Below are 19,876 nucleotides of genomic sequence, written 5' to 3'. Positions count from 1 at the left end.
GCCCATTGGAGTGAGTGTCTCTTTGGGGTTGTGATCGCCTCCTGTCCCAAATACCAGAGGCTAAAGGGGAGCAAGGGGCTCAAGGTGTGAGCCTCACAGAGGCAGCTTTATTCCCTGACTGAGCTTTGGGTTAGTCACAGGCTGCCTGCTGAGTGCAGGGCTCCATTGGTATGCAGTTCGCCCTGTGCCTGCAGTCTCTATTGCCACAGCCAGCAGCCAGAGGGAATTAGGCAGATGAGTGAATCTGTCAACCTGTTCCTTGCGGGAACCCCCTGCTGCCTTGGTGCTCATTTAGGAGCTAGGACTTGAGAGACCCGTCTCCTTGCCCCCTTTCCAAGTCTCTGAAAAGGACCACATCACTTATGTTCCTTCCAGTTGCATAGCAACCTCGCTAGCTGATTGCTTGCTAGCAAGAGGAAATTCTTAAGCTTTGGATCCTTAGGAGAGGAGTGGGAGGAAATTGTTGGAAGCCCTGCAGTGGAGGTGTGGGAAGACGCTTCTACTTAGGAGGGTATTGACTGACATGCCTTCCTGAGTTGCCGCCCACTCTGAGCCCACCTGAGGCTTCCCTGCCAGGAAGGGCCTGGCAGTTCGCAGCTACGAGCGGAGCGAGCGAGTGAGCGATGAGCCTGACTCTGCTGGAGGTCACAGGCAGAAGAGCAGGGATCTAACCCTGAAATGTCCTTTCGGTGACTGTGCCACCTCATCAGGTAGTGAGTTCCCCACCACTGGAGATGGGGAGAGGGTAGATGGGAGCTTTTCAATCCCACACTGGCTGTGCTGTCCTGGTTCTTGGGACCTGCCCTGGGGCCCTGGGCTTGGTGGCTGGGAGGGGAGAAGTAGAGAGCGTAGTGGGACAACCGCAGCCTGCCGTCCTTGCTCTGGCCCACAGAGGCAGTGTGTCAGCCTCAGCATACATTTGTTGCGTGCTGCAGGACTGGCTGCTCAGCTCTGTGCTCCGGGACATTTCTTTTCCTTACAGAATGCTGTATATTCACAAAGTTCTTTTCCATCCCAGTCCCCAGAGGGAACCATGGAATAGTAATTTTGTGTTTATCATTTTAGACTTCTTTCTCTGCATTTACAAGCCACAATTCCTTCCTAATCCTCTGTTCTTTTACCCCCATGGGACAGAAAGGAAAATTGAGACTCAGAGAGAGAAAAAATCTTGTCTGAGGTCCCACAGCAAGAAAAGCTGAGATTCTAAGCCAGATCCCTCCAGTGCTGGGAGGGCATGCCATTTCTGAGACGTGGTGGACCTTGTATTGGAGTGGATTTTGTTTGTTGTTTTTCATTTGCTGGGGAATATGTGCTATCCCCAGGAGAGAGTGAGAGTGAGGGTGAGAAAGTACTCCTCGGGGAGATGGCCATGCCACAGTCCTCTCTCCCCCATGCTCCTCTCTGGATCTTGGGCACACCTGGTATGTTTCTTAAGCCTCTAGTTCCAAGACCAGCTGCTGAGGCAGCCATGTGAGAGCTTGCCACCTCCCCCACCACGCCTGGCCCATTTTGGACTGTTTCCACAAGGGCATTCTGACAGGTACCTGGGGACTTCTCTGTCACTTTCTGAAGCACCTGCCTTAAGAGACCCAGTCTCCCTTAGTTGCCCAGCCAGTGTGGACAGCTCAGTCATTTTCAGCGCCTCTGCTTGCCCTGAGTACAGGTGCCCACTGACACTGGGTTCCCTGATAGGCAGTGCTGGTGTAAGCCATGCTCAACAGGATGGCCAGATCCTGCCTGAAGACATGCCAGTCCCCTTGGATTGGACTATTTTCTGGATACAAATGGTCCCAAGGGAAGACTTCTGACTTTGTGTGTTTGACCTTGACTGGAGGCAGAGGAGGGGTAGCGTTCTGAGCGGGTATGCCTGTGACCTGCCTCAGCTGACCTTTTTCCCATGTACACCTTTGCTCCGGGAACTGGCGCTGGAAGCTTAGCATGGCCTCTGCCAGCGGCAATCACAACTTGTGTTCGAAAGATCAAGGAGGAGGCTCATGTTCAAATCATAGCTCTGCCTTGGTCCATTTTACTGTGTTGCTAACAACAGAAAACACCTGAAATTGAGTTTTGCCCTGCTCATGGTTTGGAGGTCCAAGGGCCAGGGGCCACATCAGGCAGGGGCCACGCAGAGTCCCAAGGCATCGCATCCCGAGGATGAGAGTAGAGCATTCGTGTCAGTGTGTCATTCCCTCTCCTCGTCATCAAGCCAAATACAGCTTCCTTTCTTCCCTCTTCTGGCCTGCTCCTCTGTGGGGTCCACTTCCTTCAGAGTTTGCCCCACTGTTCTGTCAGTAGATGCGGGCTCTGTGGAGCCACATTACACCTTGGGGCCCTGGCTGTGCGTAGCCCCTCGAGCTGGCCTCCCACAGGTACTCGGGCTCAGCAGTTGGGGCCGAGGAGGAGGACTGACCATTTGGTGGTTGGTTGAGAGACTTGTTTGGGCTCTGCTGGTGCTCAGCTGTGTGACCTCAGGCAGGGCACTCCCTGTCTCTGAGCCTCTTCATCTTCAGGGCAGTTAGGGAGGCTGAGCTTTGTACAGCAAGGCTTACCAGAGTAACGCACAGAGCTGCGTGGCAGCCCACTGCTATTTACTTTGAATCATCTGATGGGAGACTGACTCCCACCCAAGTGTAAAATTAGGAAGTTGTTTTGTGGCAGAGGAAGTGCCACCGGGATGCTTAGACTAGAGAATACATGATTGTGGTTTTCAGCAATTTTTTGTTTGTTTGTTTTTGTTTTTGGAGAGGTTTTTGCTATAGGGCGCATGTCCTCACCAGACAGAGAGAGATAGAGAGACAGAAAGCAAGAAATCACCCCCCAGGGGGGATGGTCATGCCACAATCCCTTCTCCTCCATTCTCCTCTTGGGATCTTGGGCACGCACACACACGCATCCGGCGTGAGTTCTAAGCCACCGCGGTCGACTACATGGGAATCCAGCAGCATAGCCATTACGCTAATTGCTGGTCCCCCACCAGTCAGTTTTTAAGATAAAATGAGTTTCTTACCTTTCTGGCCTGTGAAAGTATCACCTCTTGAAACTTAGAAATACAGAAGTATAAAAAATATCATAAGGGGAACCAGCAGTTAGCGTAATGGCTATGTCGCTGGACTCCCATGTAGTCGACCGCGGTGGCTTAGAACTCACGCCGGATACGTGTGTGTGCGTGCCCAAGATCCCAAGAGGAGAATGGAGGAGAAGGGATTGTGGCATGACCATCCCCCCTGGGGGGTGATTTCTCGCTTTCTGTCTCTATTTCTCTGTCTGTCTGGCGAGCGCACGTGCCCTATAGTGAAAACTTCTCAAAAAAAAAAGTCACCAGCAGACGATATAGTGGTTATGTTTCTGGACTCCCACATGGCTGACTGCAGTTCGAGTCCCTGACCCAGCAACTTGAAACTCACGCTGGGTGCTTGCATGTGTGTCCAAGATCCCGAAAGGAGAATAGAGAAGGGATTGCGGTGTGGTCAGCCTTGCTCTTGCTCTCACTCTCTTGCTCGGTCCTGGTCAAATTAAATAAATAAATAAAGGTAAATAAAAAAAGAATTATTTTATTTACCTTTATTTACTTATTTTATTAGAGAGGGACAAAGAGAGAGAGGGAAAATGAGAAGGCAAGCCACCAGGTCCAGGACTCTATGGTCAGCCATGTGGGAATCCAAAACCGTTAAGTATCACACCATCTGCTGGCCCCAATAAATTAATTATTATTTTAAAAATTAAATTATTTTATTTAACTTCATTTACTTTAATTTGACCAGAGGGCACAGTGAGAGAGAGAGAGAGAAAGTAAGAATGCAAGCTGCCAGGTCCAGGACTTGAACTGTGATCAGCCACGTGGGAATCCAGTGTTCTTAACACTATACCCCGGCTGACCCCAAAATAATTCTTAAAAAAAAAAGAAAGAAAGAAAGAAAAAGAAATTACGTGTAAATATTGGTATTACCTCACCCCACCCAGAGGTAACTACTGTCAACATTTTGGTATGTTGGGCCAGCCAGGTGATGTGGTTAAGACAGCTAGATTACACATGGGCAACTGCGGTTTTAGTCCCAGGCTCCATGGCTTGACAAACACACTGGGTGCTTGTGTGTGCATGCCCAGAATCCCAAGAGGAGAATGAAGAAGGGATTGTGGTGTGATCATCCCCCTGGGAGATGTTTCTTCACTTTCCCTCTCAAACTCTTTTTCTTCTGTCTGTCTCTGATGAATACATGCACTCTATAGCAAATTAACAAACATTTTGATAAGTTTCCTTCCAAAGTTTTTAGAATTTTGCGACATGCATAATAGTGTGCGTATTTATAATCATACAAGCAACATTGAGAACATTCTTAGAGAAATATTTGAATATGACTGCTGGAACTGAAAATCCCTTTCATCATCCCTTGCTTGAACTTAGCTCCTTCCCCAGGAGTAACAACAGATCAGTTGGGATATGTTCTCTTTTTTTTTCCTTTAAATTATTTAATTTAATTTAGTATTTTATATATTTTTAATTTGACCAACGAGAGAGAGAAGGAAAGTGAGAAAGCAAGGCCAGGTCCAGGACTCAAACCATGGTTGGCCATATGGGCATCCAGCACCTTAACCACCATGCCACCTGCCGACCTTCAGGATATGTTCTTTTAGGTGTGTATCAGTTCTCACATATACACACAGCCTCAGGTTCCTGTGCTGTTAAATGGGGCCCAGGTCATTACAGCAGTGCAGCGCATGCATGTAAAGTGCTTACAACTTGGCATGCAATAAAAAGTAACACATACTACTGATAGGTTACTATTAAGCATTATCCTTTTTGCTCAGAAACTCGAGCCTTGATATCTGTTCAGGGTGGGCACTGTGGTGCCAGTAATTGTGGGAAGGGGTCCTGCAGCCTGGACTGGTGTTTTGTACCTCCCTTGGAGCCATTGAATATCAAATACCTACTGGGTACTTGACCAGGAAGACTGATGGAGAGGTGGTGATGTCAGTCTTCCTGGATCGGCCTCAGGGGTCTGTAAAATTGTGTATTTTATGTGTTTTCTAAATTTTCTCCATGAATTTTATCCTTCTGTGTTTTTTTCTTTTAAAAAAAAAAATGCCCAGCTTTTTTATAATAGAAGAAAACCCTCAGTAAATGTTATTTCTAAAATAATAGCTACTATTAGTTGGGTGCCCCTTCATGTTGTTTTAGAACCTCTCCATACCTCTGAGAGTAACTAACACTCCTGTCCTTTCTTTCTGTACATACTGTTGCAGATATTACTCATTGCTTCCAAATGAGCAAGCCAAAGGGAAACCTGCTTGAGGTCTCAGAGCTAGTAAATGGTAGAACTGGCCTTTGGAGCTAGATCGAAATTCTTTCCATTGCAGCGTTGGCTCCCATAAACCACAGGTTATAGTTCAGGCTGTGTGTGTGTGTGTGTGTGTGTGTGTGTGTGTGTGTGTTTTAAGAGTTATTCAATTTAATTTATTATTTTTTATTTGACCAGAAAGAGAGAGGGAAAGTAAGAAGGCAAGGCACCAGGTCTGGGATTGAAGTGCAGTCAACCATGGGAGAATCCAGTGCCCTAAACACCATGCCACCTACTGGTCCCAACCTGATAGTCTTTTACTGCTGGTCAGGTCATCTGTTTGAGAGGTCAGGGAGTGGTGGGCCTAGAAGCTGTATTTTCATCTCCTGGGTGACTAAGAAGAATTATTTACTGTTTTCTTCCCTGAGAAAGAGATGATTAGGGAGACAAATACCTCTGATGGGGTCTCTCATCACACTGCTGTCCCCCCAGCTACAGTCAGTGAGAATCATGGGCACACTTGATCATGGGCACACAGTGTGTTTGTGTGTACTGGGACCCGGACCCTAGTTAGGAGAAGCATCTAATGAGTCATTTGTAGAAAGTTTGGAAAATACAGAAAAGTAAAAATTTAAATCACAATTCTAACATTTGTTTTTATTTTATTATTGTCATCTTATTATTGGAAAAACATTATTTTTTAAAGAGACTTTTGGCATAGGGTGCATGCACTTGCCGAAAGGAGACAGAAGGAGACAGATAGTAGGAGGGAGAGTGAGAAATCACCCCCCAGGAAGGATAACTGCGCTGCAATCCCTTCTCCATTCTCTTCCTGGGATTTTGGTCATCCACACACATGTGCCCAGCATGATTTCAAGCCACCAGGTCTATACATGCACCATGGTCGGCCATGTGGGAGGCCGTCACCTTCACCACTATACCACCTGCTGGATCCTTTATTTATTTTTAAAATTTGCTGTAGGGCATGTGTGCTCACTGGAGAGTAAGAGGGCCATAGAGAAAGTGAGTGAGTGGGGATCATTCAGGGGATGGCCATACCGCAGTGTCTTCTCCACCCTCCCCTCAGGATCTTGGGCACATATACAAGTGCCTAGTGTGTTTCTCAAGCTGCTAGTTTGGGACTCAGACCACACAGTCGGCTCAATTACCATGCCACAGACTGGCTCTTTGAGGTTGTGTGTGTGTGTTTTCTTATTTTTTAAGCTTTTTCCATAGGGCTGTGCATTTGCTGGGGAGAGAGAGAGAGAGAAATCTCCCCCAGAGGGGATACTCACATTGCAATCCCTTGTCCTCTGTTCTACTCTCAGGATTTGGGGCATTCATGCACACTTGCTTGGTGTGATTTTCAAGCCGCTGGCTCTGGGACTCGGACTCGAACCATGGTCGGCCATATAGGAATCCAGTGCCTTAACCACCATACTACTTGCCAGTGCCCCCCCCATGAGTATTTTAATAAAATATCTTCCTAGAAGAAGAAAGCTGGTTAGAAAAAAAGAGAAGAAAGCTGGTCAAAAGGTACATTTTACAATTTAATGGGCATTGCCTGATTATCTTTCCAAAATGTTGAACTTTTTTACACTGTAACTAAAAGCTTCTGAGACTGGTAAATTATTGATTTGTCTTACTAATTGTTCTCATAAGATTAACTGAGCCTGATCTGTATTTAGCCCTGGTTGTTAAGGAAGAGCTGGTTGGTAAAGTGGAAGCAGATTTGGTATTCAGGCAAAGGAGTTTAGTTATGAGTAAACAGACACAATCCCTCCTCCCATATATAGTGGGAGGCTCTGACTTGGGATCCAGAGAATTCCCTGAGACAGTGAAATGTATTGGGGGTTTGAAGGATCCATGGGAGTTACCTAGAAAAGGGCCGATTGGGAGAGGGGTGGACCTAGGACATTCCAAGCAGAAGAAATAACGTGCAGAGTCCCTGTGGCAGGTCCTAGGAGGTATGCTGGCTGGGTTCAGGCCATGGCATGGTGGTTAAGGTGACTGGATACCAGTAATTGCTGACTTCAGTTCAAGTCCTAGACCTGATGGCTTGAGAAACATGGCAGATTCCAGCTGTGTGTGTGTGTGTGCATGTCCGAAATCCCAAAAGAGAGAAATGAAGGGATTGTGGCATGACCATGCCCCATGGCGGAGGGCATATTCCCCCTCTCTCTTTCTTTGTATCTCTCTCCAATGAGCACATGTACCCTCTGGCATCCCCCCAAAAGAAATTATTTTTAAAGAATTATTTCATTTGTTAATATTATTATTTTAAAAATTTGACCAGCGAGAGAGAGAGAGAAAGGGAAAGTGAGAAAGCAAGCTACCAGGTCCAGGACTCGAACCAAGGTTGTCCACGTGGGAGTCCAACACTTGTAACTACTGTGCCATCTGCTGGCCCCTCCCACTGATTTTTTTTTTTTTAAATGGAACAACAGAATTTGTGCTGGCCAGAGAAGCTCAACATGCTCGATGCCCCTAGAAGAGGGCAGATTGTGAATAACTCAGACCAGAGGGTGCAGTCCCACTGCCAGGACCCGAGAGCAGAAGGGGTTTCAGGAGGTTGGGAGGCTTTCCGAGACAAGTTCTAACAAATTGCAAATAATCAGGAGAGAAGAAAAAGAGGTGCCAGAAGAAACCAGCCTAGATTTTTAGAATGACTTGTCCATAGTTGGAAGAAGGGCAAGGAACCAAGTGGGAATACTACGGAGCAGCTAGAACTTGTCAGATGTGGGTCCAGAATGCCAGTGGCCCGAATAGGCTTTGGCTTCTGAAAATGCTGATCAACTGTAGGGCCTTTAAACCCATGTTTGTGGGACGAGCAGATGGCGTAATGGCTGTGTCGCTGGACTCCCACGTAGTGGACTGTGGTTCGAGTCCTGTACCCGGTGGCGTAAAACTCATGCCAGGCGCAGTGCGTGTGCCCAAGATCCCCAGAGGAAAATGGAGGAGAAGGGATTGTGGCATGGTTATCTCCCCCGGGGGGGAGGGGTGATTTCTCGCTTTCTGTGTCTCTGTCTCTCCAGCAAGCACATGCGCCCTACAACAAAAATCTCTCTTAAAAAAAAAAAAGGCGGTGTTTGCAGTGAGAGAGACACTGATGCTGCTTCTGCTTCTGGTGGTAATGAGGGAGCACATGTCACTACTTCTGGCTGTGTATCCATTTCCTCTGTGAAGGAAACACGTATCGAGCCCTAATACTATGAACAGCCGCTGTGCTGAGCACTCTGTGTAGGTTATTTCACTTAATATTAACATTATGAAGTTTATCTTCATTTTCTCTCTGGAGAAAGATCAAGTCTTGGAGAAGTTAAGTAACTTGCCTTGCCCAGGATCATAGCAGGTAAGGGCTGGGGCTGCGCTGGGTGCTCTGACTACAGGTCTTCAACCTGGACTGTCACACTGTGCTGGAAAAGGGTGGGCTCCAAGAGGTAAGAGGGCCTGGCCCAGTCTAGAGGAGTGGAATCCAGGAAAAGTGGCCCTCTTGGGAAGCAATAGGCTTGAGCTTGGTTTTGAATCCTGTATAGCAGGTGTACGACTTCTGACTTAACTCCTTGAGCTTCACTTTCCATCCCTGGAAGATGGGAGGAATAATTCCTTGCAGTGTTATAGTGGAAATTCAAAATAGTCACAGAAAGAGCTTGGCACACAGCAGGTGCTTAGTGAGTAATTATTCCCCCCCAGTTGTCGGGGTACATGTGCTCAACAGAAAGAGAGGAAGGGAAGGAGAAAGCACCTCCCATGGGGCATGGAGATGCCACAATCTCTTTTCTGTTATCTCCCTCCTCAGGATTGTGGGCGTGCATGTACATGCGTCTGGCTTATCTTTCAAGCCACAGTGACAGCTGGGGACCAATACTAGATTCAGGCTGGCAGGGCTTATGTTTAAATTTTAAATATCCATGTGACATAAAGAAGGGTGCCTGTGGGGACCAGCAGTTAGCATAATGGCTATGTCGCTGGACTCCCATGCAGTCGACCGTGGTTCGAGTCCCAGACCCGGTGGCTTAAGCTCTCACTGGGTGTGTGTGCATGCGTGCCCAAGATCCCAAGAGGAGAATGGAGGAGAAGGGATTGTGGCGTGGCCATCTCCCCTGGGGGGGGGGTGATTTCTTGCTTTCTGTCTGTCTCTGTCTGGTGAGTGCATGCGCCCTATAGCAAAAACCTCTCAAAAAAAAAAAAAGGGTGCTTGTGGGGGCCAGCAGGTAGCATGGTGGTTAAAGCGCTGGATTCCCACGTGGCCAACTAGCTTGGGCCCCGACCTGGTGACCTGAAAGTCACACCGGGCGGGTATGTGTGCATGCCCAAAATCCCCAGAGGAGAATGGAGGAGAAGGGATTGCAGTATGGCCATCCCCTCTAAGGAGTGATTTCTCACTTTCTCTCTCTCTCTCCTCCCAGTGAGTGTCTGTGTCCTATTGCAAAATTCTTAATAGAAAAAAAAATTTTTTTTTTTAAAGAAATATGCCTGCAGCCATGGCTTCTGACACTCACCCAAGGGCATGATAACCCTTTACACAGGAAACTTCAAGCACCTGGAAAGGAAGCAGCTCTTCCTTTCCTGCTGCCATTTATATGGATTCATTAATTTCTCCCTCATCTCAGTGTAGCCTGAGAAGATTGTTCACAGTTTAAAACTGATAGAGACTTCGTTATTATGATCATTTATCATTTATCTATTGCTGCATAACAAATTGCCCTCAAACCTACACGCCCAAGATAATAAAGAACATGTATGTCTCAGTTACTGTGGCCTGCCTTGGCTGGCTGGTTCAGCCTTGTGATCACTCAAGAAATTGCAGCCCAAGGGGCCGGCAAGTAGCATGGTGGTTAATTAAGGGCACTGGACTCCCAAACGGCCAACCGCGGTTCCTGGACCTGGCGGCTTGCTTTTTCTGTCTCTCGTGTGCTCACTCTGTCCCTCTCTGGTCAAATTGAAATAAATAAATAGATAAATAAAGTTAAATAAAATAGTTATTAAAAAAAAAAGAAATTGCAGTCCAGATGTCAGATGGGGCTGCAGTCATCTGAAGGCTTGGACTAGGGCAGGAGTATTCACTTCCGAAGTGGGTCTCTCACACCTGGCAAGTGGTGCAGGTTCTGTTCATATAGGTGGGCCTCTGCTCTAACTGCTTAACTGTCCTGACAGCATGGTGACTGTCCTCCCCCGAGAGAGCAATCCGAGAGAGCAAGCCAGGCAGAAGCCATCTTTTCTATGACCTAGTGTCGGAGGTCATATTGCCTGTCACTCTCCAGTTATTTGACGTCAGTCAGTCCACTGCATGTTCAAGGGAAGGAGGACAGGCACCACCTTTGAAGGCTTTGAGAGAACAGCCAAAGCTCATACGTGGGGCCTTCTGCGTTTGTTCTTCCATCTGTTCAACAAATATTCATCGAATCTCTAAGTATGCCAGGTAGTCCAGATACAGAGATAAGTCGCATAGATGAGGCGTGATCCCAGCCCGCGAGGCGCTTACAGGGCAGGTGGCGTAGTAAGTATGTGGGTAGTACTTTTCAGCAAATGAGCACTGTCATGAATGGTCTCACCTTCCCAGCACCTCTGTGTGATCATGTGACCTGGGTTTACCCAATTTCCTGTTTCCCAGTACATCCGTGATCACAAGACCTGGGGTTACCCTCATTTCCTGTTTCCTCTGGGACTCAGACAGTGGGAGATTTTACGTTGGTCTGCTTTACATGGTAGAATGAGTCTTTGATGCCAGAAATTCTGCCTGTGCGCTCCTTGCACTTTCTCCTACCTCAGACTGTGTCCCTGGTGGCTGCTGTGTCCTCCCTATGCTTCAGATGAGGAAACAGCCTGCAGTCACCAAACAGTTCTTGACACTTTCATTGCTCAATGTTTTCTTTTTATTTAACTTTATTTATTTTTTAAGTTGACCAGAGAGGGACACAGCAAGAGAGAAAGCAAGTGAAAGAGCAAGCAAGACACCAGGTCGAGGACTTGAACCACAGTCGGCCTGTGGGAATCCAGCTCCTTTAACCCACCACGCCACCTGTTGGCTCTAGTTGCTCAGTGTTTTCTACCACATTGAGCTTTCCCTTGGGGTGGACCCTCCTGAGCACTCCCTTGATGGTTGCTGTCATCTCTTCTTCTTGCAGAAAGCCCTGGGTGTGCGACGGTACCATGTAGCTTCCGTCTTGTGCCAACGGGCCAAGGTGGCCATGAGCCACTTTGAGCCCAATGAGTACATCCACTATGACCTGCTAGAGAAGAACATCAACATTGTTCGCAAACGGTAAGGCTGCGGGGGGAGCTTGTGGCTACCTAAGCGTGCAGCGTTTGCCACCGGTACCTTTCAGGCAGCTAGCAGGAGGATGACGGATGACGGTGTCATGATCAGGGTATTCAGGGCTCAAAGGTCCCTGCTGAGGAAAGGCATTCCAGTAGGTGGTGGACTTCTGTCCTCTCTGGCAAGGAAGAATCTGTTATCCAGAAGCCTGGCGATATGGGCCACAGGGAAGGACTGATATGCTCTGGTGCTGTGGTCTGGACTCCTGACCTTCTCCGGGCAGGCTGCTGACCCTGGCAGCCCTCCAGGAGCCATCAGGCTGAGTGCAGGGAATCATCTGTCTTTCCTGGTCAGTGAGTAGACGCAGGGAGGAGCTCAGGCCTGAGACTCAGAAGAAAGCAAGGTGGGCTTTTCCTCGTTTGGTACAATGGTGCTCATCTCGCCTTGCTGTACCATTGCCAGGGCCTGGGCATGATGCTACCACTAGGAAGAATAAGGTACCATGGGAGGAGGAGGCCCGGGGACTGGCAGTACACGCCAGCCAGCTCTGATCCCAGAACCCAAACCTGCAGACAGCTGTGCCTTGCCTACCTGGTGGTGACCCTGCGAGCAAACAGAAGTCAGGAGTAGCAGGCTCAGGCGGAAAAGCAGCTTGCCCACAGCAGCTGAGTGGTGGCTCCCTGTCCCTCTGCTCTTGTCCTGTGCTCGAACCACTATCCTGCACTCCCTCTCTCTTGCCACTAAGCTTTCTATAATTACTGGTATCTGTACTTCAGTTTTTCTTTCTCTTGTTTCACCAGAGATGGGGTATGGAGTGGGGGAGAGAGGGCAAGCACCCTCAAGAGGGTCTCACACTGGGATCCTCCCTCCAGCCCTCCCAGCCAGCCAGGCTCCTGGGTGTGTGCACACACCTGGCATGTATAGGTTGACCTGAGGACGAAGCCTCAGTCTTCTGTGTGGCTTCCAGCATTGCAGAGCCCTGCCGAGCCCTCACTTCCATTCTAAGCGAAGAGACAGACCGTCTAAATCTTTACCTCCCATAGCCTTCAGCACCGCCCTAATTACAGTAAGGGCTGCTTTTCCGGGATGGCCACAGTAGTCTCATAGCAGCTATTGGAGTGTCCTATTTGGTCTCAGCACTTTGTAGACCTCATTTCTGTTCTTCTCAACAACCCTTGCGGGTCGTTGTACTTCCCCCAGCCTCGTTTTGCAGATGAAGAAGTTGAGCATCAGGTTGGGGACACGCCCTTTTTAAGGTCATACTCCTAGGTAGTACAACTCCAGACTCAAGCCCAGGCCTGATCCCAGGGCCTCCCAGTGTCTGTTCCGGTCCACATTCGAATCACCGGGGAGCCTGTTGGAAGTGTGGTTCCTGAACCAGCAGCATTGGCAGCACCAGGGAGCTGCAGTGTCACAGACCCCACCGCAGACCCCGAGTCAGAGCTGCCATTTAACAAGGTCCCCCGAGGACCTGTGTGTATCTGGGAGCTTGAGAAGTACTGGCAAGCATCCCCACTGAGTTCAGGTGCAGTCGGAGCTGAGAACCTTTGTCTCTGTCAGTCCGGCCTTGCACAAATACTTTTTCCCAGGAAACAGTAGGTTCTGTATTCTGGGTGCTTGCGGTCCACGGCTTAGTGAGAAAACGATAGATTTCCTTAGGTCTGCATTATGTGCCACTTACTCTTCCTGCGTGGAAGGAGTACTGAAAGCAAAGATTGCTTTGAGATAACCTGACAGGTGTAGTGTTCACCATGAAGTTTTTGCGAGCCAGCTCATGGCCTGGAGGTTAAGGCAGTAGAATCCCACATGGCCAACAGTGTGGTTTAAGTCTCAGACCCAGTGGCTTGAGAAACACTGAGGGATATGTGTGTGTGTGTGTGTGTGTGTGTGTGTGTGTGTGTGTGTGTGTCCAAAATCCCCAGAGAAGGGAGAGATGGAGAAAGGATTGCAGTGTGACCTTCCACATTGGGGGGGCTTTCTCACCCCTTCACACCCCAGTCTCTGCAGTGAGCACTCATGCCCTCTAGCAAAATAAAAAATAAAAATAAGTTTATGTTTTAACTGTCAGCAGCAAAGAATAAGTGTCCTTTAAGCCACTGGGAAGATTTTAGGTTTGGATTTTATCAGTAAAGGTAACAAAACAAAACAGAAATTTCCCCTTTGCTTATTTCTTTGTAACCCTGTATTAACCAGAAAAGTCCAGTAACTTTCAGCATTTTCCAGATGAATACAGACAGCAGTTGTTCTGTTGTCATTGTTGCCATAGACCGGTGGTTCTCAACCAGGAGGGGGGATGGCCAGTCTTGCCCCATGGGGAACTGTTGGCACTGTCTAGACACATTTTTGGCTGTCATAACTTGGGCAGGGTGAAATTTACTGCTACCTAGTGGGCAGAAGCCAAGAATTGTACTACACACCCCACATGCAAGGATGGCTTTGCAACAGAACATCGTCTGGCCGAACCGTCAGTGGTGCCACGGCATGGAGGAAGATCGAGGGCAGGCCACTGTAAAAGGATCTCCAGTCTTTAGAAGGCAGGGGACTTTCCAAGGCTTCCTCCACCTGCGTCTGCGACAGCACAGGTCTGATTCTATTCTTGGGTACTGTCATCCAGACCAGCAGAGGGAGAGATGGACCTAGGGGATCCATTTGCCAGCCTTACTTAATCCTCAAGGAACTGTGATTACGATCATGTCCTTCGACTTGTCAAGGTCAGACTTTTGCTTTCATTTTGCAGACATTTACTTTCAAGCTCTTGGGTGTTTAAGCCCATGTGCTATTTTTTGGCTCCCCTGGGGCCCCAAAAGAGGGCTTGTGCTCCATGCAGTGAATCACTGCCTGTACACCAGCTCCGGAGATGCTACCGTGAGTAGGGCAGGCCGGACCTTGGACTGGTGCTATTTTTATTCACCCTTCTTGGCAAGACCATTAGAGATTCCCAGAATCGCTAGTTGATCGCTGTTGCCTGCAGAGCCAGTCCTTGGGGAGTACTTCCTTGCAAGGTGTTGGGGAAATCGGGAGGTGAGGGTTGGACCTGGCTGGCAGGAGGCAGCGCCCGAGCTTCCCTAGCAGAGTCACGTTGGCAATAGCAACACGGTGACTGGACACTCCCCCCCTACCTACCCACATGCAGGTCCTGCTCTGCCTCCCCGGAGAGAAGGACAGTGTGAGTTAATAGTGCAGACAGTAGAGCTGCCCTGCTGACGCAGTACGAGCTCGGCCACGTGCTGGCTTTGTGACCAGGACAAGTTCCTTCACCTACCATGCTTGATTTCCTCATCCGTGTTATGAGGGTAAAATGAGTTACATACACAGAAGTGCTTAGGATAACATTGAGCGGAGAGTAAGTGTTAACCTTAACCCTGATGTGTGGGGCCAGCCCATGGCTTGGCGGTTAAGAGAGCTGGATACAACTTGGCTGACTGTGCAGTCCAAGACCCAACCTGGTGACTTGAGTCCAGACCTGTGCATGCACGTATGTGTGTGGTCAAAATCCTGAGAGGAGGGGAGATGGGAGAGCAGGGATTGCTGTGTGGCCATGTGCCAGGGGGGGCTGCTTTCTCCTTTCCTCTCTGGTAAGTGCAGGCCGTAGTAATATCAAAGTAGCTGTAAGAGTGTCCAGTTTGGGCTCGGCACTTCATAGACCTCACTTCTTCTGTTCTTCTCAGCAGCTCCTTATGCGCTCACTGGATACTCTCTCTGGAAATTAAAAAATAAAAAACTCTAATCTGTGGGGACAGAGCAGATCCGTAATGGCTTGGGGATGTGGTAGGAGGAAGGATCACCCAGGAGCAAGAGGAAACTTTAGGGAGGATCTTGATTGTGGTGCTGGTTTCGCAGGCATGTGCTATGTCAAAACTGACCAGATTAAGGGACCAGCAGATGGCATAATGGTTACATTACTGGACTCCCACATGGTCGGTCACAGTTCAAGTCCCAGGTCTGGTGGCTTGAGATTCATGCCGGGTGCTTGTGCATGCCCAAAATCCCAAGAGGAAAATGGAGAAGGGATTGTGGCACGACCATCCTTCCTAGTGGATAGTTTCTCGCTTTCTATCTCTGTCTCTGGCAGGTGCACATTCCCTATAGCAAAAAATCTCTCTTAAAAAAATAAATAAATGACCAGATTGTGTACTTCACGCACACGTAGTCTACTGCATGCCCACTGTACCCAGCACAGCCATTTACCAGCAGACGAAGCGCTGTGAGAGTGCTGGCCTGGCCAGTCCTCACTCCTCCAACCCTGGCCTGTGGCTGGTGGGTGAGCTCTCTGAAGAGGAGTAATAGCATCAGGTTCAAACCCACAGCTTCTGACCCTCGGTCTACACTTTGTTCTCGTGGTCTGAAACAGTAGGTCCTGGCCCTTTGGCTGTGGGTGGAACTCTGCTTCTTCCTAGGAGGCCTGGCCTAAGTCCAAGACTGGTGCGGGGGGGGAGGTGACCAGAGTGTGAGGTCTGGGAGAGGCGCTGTTTTGTCATGTGAGCGCCCAGTGCGGTGGGTGGCAATGGAGTCCTTGGGGAGTTCTCAAGTGGGTGGTGGAGTTGACTGCATAGAGCTTTGGGGAGGCTGGTGAGTCCAGTTCCCCTGATGAAGAAAGGGTGGGACTTCCATGGACATGGAGTCCAGGAAGAGAACCAGAAGAAGCTGGAGGCAGGGACTGGCTTTCTGGTTTTGAGAGCTGACAGCCGTGCCTGTCTGGGTGTGGGGAAAACTTTAGCATCATGGGTAGCCGGGTGCCCAACACCAGGGTGGGAGGCTGTGGGCAGTGGGTGCAGCGAACAGGGAAGGGAATGCTGGCACCCTGTGCCTTGGGAGGCTGAGAGTAGAGAGAAGTACCAGGATGAGAACTGAGTTGTGAACTCGAGCCGTTGGCATCGTACTTGAGTGTTTCTGCTTAGATGGTTTAGTAAGTGACAGGAATACAATGAGGATTAAGTGGTGAGATTTGCTTATAGGTACTCATTAGATAATAGTGGTTAACATGCTGGAGGAATAGATTTCCTGGGAGAAACGCCATGCTGTCACCTCTCGCGGTGTCATTCACATGCTCTTTAAGCAATGTGGAAGCACCGAGGGGCGTGAGCTGCTGTGCTGGGGGCTCCCTGGAGGGCAGGGCCAGTCTCCCTCGTGCGAGTGGAGCTCGAGGTCCTGAGCACAGGCTCTCCTCTCCCCACCTCTGTCAAGGTTGCCGCCACTCTGAGGGGGGGCTGGGGTGAGCAGGAAGGAGTACAGCTGACCCCACACACCCCCGCTCTCTTCCCCTTCCAGATTGAACCGGCCTCTGACCCTCTCGGAGAAGATCGTGTACGGACACCTGGATGACCCAGCTGGCCAAGAGATCGAGCGGGGCAAGACATACCTGCGGCTGAGGCCTGACCGTGTGGCCATGCAGGATGCCACGGCCCAGATGGCCATGCTGCAGTTCATCAGCAGTGGACTGCCCAAGGTGGCCGTGCCCTCCACCATCCACTGCGACCATCTGATCGAGGCCCAGCTCGGGGGAGAGAAAGATCTGCGCCGGGCCAAGGTGATACTGAGTGAGCAGAGCTCTCACAGGAGGTGACTGGCATCACCTCTAGATTCCTTTTTCTTTTTGTAATATGAAAGAGAATGACGGAGAGAGACAAGTGGGCATTTTGACAGGGTCACCGTATTGCGAGCTGCCCCAACCTCCCAGGCAGCTAGGATGACAGGGTGGGCTGCACACCTAGCCTGGGTAGTGGCCGTGCAGCCCAGCCTTGGCGCCCTCCCTCCTCCCTGCGGCTGGGCCGTCACCTCCAAGTTCTGACGTCCTCTTTGCTTTAGTCTGTTTTTAAAACTCCTTTTTGCCAGCAGGTGGTGTGGTGATTAAGACACTGGACTCCCACAGGATCAACTGCAGTTCAAGCCCCAGACCCTGAGGCTTGAAAATCAGGACAGCACATGTGTGTGCATAGTCAAAGTCCCAGGAGGAGGATGGAGGAGAAAGAGCTGCATGGCCACCCCCCGGGGGCATGATGTCTGACTTTCCCTCTCATTCTCTCTCTAGCGAGCACACATGAGTCCTCCTAATCTTACCATACTGAAGACCCCTTTTCTGTTAAACTAGAAAAGTGATGCTGATGCCAGGTGCTCAGACGTGCCAGCTGCTCTGCTGAGGGCAGTGTGGGTCTCCTGTCTGCCCGGGCAGTGAGGGGCTTGTTGTGGGAATCTTTGCCAGCCTCCCGTGTGCACTCACTCCCACTCTTGCCTGACCCCCCCCAAGGACCCTGCCAGGGAGCCAGGCTGGAGGGTGGCTGGTAAATTGAAGGCGGCCAAGGCACCAAAACGAGCATGTCTCTCAACTGCCTGAGCATGTGATTGGCCTAAACCCAATCCCACTGCCACTCGACTCTCTCTCACTGATGAACCTCAGCCACCTTTCTTCTGTGAGTTTTCATCACCGGATGGAAGGGGCTGCAGACCTCGCCAAGAGTTATCTCCTTGAGTGCCTTTACCCTTCCTTATGAAATCACATTCCTGTGGCATCATTGTGCGTGCCTGCTCTTGGCAGCAGCAGGGCCTGCCCAGCTTGGGCCTCCCACTCCGGTCCCTGCCGTGAAGTGGGCACCCCTCACTGTTAGGGGGTATTGGCAGGAGCTGAATGCTGGCAGGGCTGTGGCCTGGCTGGAACAAAGCAGGGCATGCAATTGAAAGTGCTCTGGCTCCTGGGGTCGGCAGGACTCAGAGAGCCTCTCAGACCCATGGGAAACACTCAGGGCAACTTTCCCATTCGAGCCCTTTCTTCCCAGCCCAGCCCCCTGGTTTGCACCCTGGCTGCAGAACGTTCTTCTCCATCAGCTGAAAGGAGGGGGGAGTCCTGCCTGCTGGCCCTGGCCTCCGAGCTCGTAATGGCAGTGACGGAGGCCTACAGGAGGTGCTGAGGTGCCAGGACCTCACGCGGCCTGGATTATAACCACCCACAGCAAGGCCACCGGCTTCAGGGGCAGGCCCTGCCCTTGCTCCGTAGGTTCAGAACCCACCTCCTGGAGATGAGATCCACAGAATTGGAATGTCTCCGAGCTCATTCCCTCCCCTATTCAACACTGCTGACCGAACGTGTATTATGTGCAGACTGTGCTGGGCACGGGTCGGTGTGAGCAGGACAGACCAGGCGGGGCCTACCTTCACGGAGCTCAGACGTGTGTGAGGCAGCGGCTGCACAGGCTTCCGAAAGCATGAAAGGGGCTAATTTAGACTTCATAGTTGGTAACTGAAAAGGCTGGTGTGTTAATCATTCATTGAAAGGAGATTGCTCTGGGGACTCACATTCTTTGCCATTCTTTTACCTGAGAGAACTGAGTGGATCCAGAGGGACAGACACATGGCTGGTCCATGGTTTAAACGAAGGGGACTGCTGAGAGTTGAGAGTTCTGTCGAGGGCAGAGAGCTGCCAATGGGTCTGTTCTCTGTCAGGAAGCCCGGCTCCCCATACCTGAAGGCCGGCAGGTCTTGCGTGCTGGTTTCTCCTTTGGACTGGGCTCCATCCCCCTCGTGCAGGGACTTGCCTGTCTCTCTAGGAACCTTGGGCTCACATCAGCTTTCCCAGCCCTGAGGAGTGGCCTGCAAATGGCAAGCAGAATGGGCACAGCTGGTCCTTTCATTGCGTTGAAACCTCAGAGCTGTGGTCATTCGACAGCTCTTCATTTGGGGCCCATCAGACAGATTAGCATGGATTGAGGCCCCAGTATGTCAGACGCTGGTCCAGGGGCTCTCAGATGTAGTCCCATGTCCTTGCAGGGAGGACATACCTTTCTTTTCTTTCTTTCTTTTTTTTTTTTTTTTTTTTTTTTTTGGGTTTTTTGTATAAAGCATTTTTTTTTGAGGTTTTGGTATAAGGCATGTGTGCTTGCCAGAAAGACAGAGAGAGACAGAGAGACAGAAGGCGAGAAATCACCCCCAGGGGAGATGGCCACGCCACAATCCCTTCTCCTCCATTCTCTCGGGATCTTGGGCACGCACGCACATGTGCCCAGTGTGAGTTTAAGCCACCGGGTCCAGGACTCGAATCGCGGTCGACTACATGGGAGTCCAGTGACATAGCCATTACGCTAACTGCTGGTTCAGAGGACATACCTTTATTTTATGTTAGAATGGAGCTCTGAGCTCTGGGTTGGACAGGCCTGGTTTTAAGTCCCGCCTGCTCTATTTGACCCTGTTATCTCTGCTGGTTCACCTCTGAGCCTCTGTTTGTGCATCCATAAAACAGACTTGGTGACAGTGAGTCCTTCCCTCCTGTGTTAGCGTGAGGCCATTCCCATAGCTGGCGATCAGCAAACAGCCCAGTGACAGATGAGGCATGAGGTGCGGCTGGGGGAGGCGC

The 19,876-nt window shown here is 50.0% G+C and overlaps 1 protein-coding gene across 1 annotated transcript in view; it reads left to right on the top strand.

The window, feature by feature from the left end:
• Positions 1-19,876, top strand: part of ACO2 (aconitase 2) — a 54,071-nt gene that overhangs the window by 13,070 nt on the left and 21,125 nt on the right. The window contains exons 2-3 of the mRNA XM_006150732.3: positions 11,405-11,541; positions 16,804-17,062. Coding sequence (XP_006150794.1) covers positions 11,405-11,541; positions 16,804-17,062 — 396 coding nt within the window. The remainder of the gene's footprint in view (positions 1-11,404; positions 11,542-16,803; positions 17,063-19,876) is intronic.

The sequence above is a fragment of the Tupaia chinensis genome, unplaced genomic scaffold (assembly GCF_000334495.1).
Source record: "Tupaia chinensis unplaced genomic scaffold, TupChi_1.0 Scaffold000294_5, whole genome shotgun sequence".
In the NCBI taxonomy this organism is placed as follows: Eukaryota; Metazoa; Chordata; class Mammalia; order Scandentia; family Tupaiidae; genus Tupaia; species Tupaia belangeri.
The sequence above is the reverse complement of the archived record's forward strand: the minus strand, read 5'-3'. Positions and strand labels throughout refer to the sequence as shown.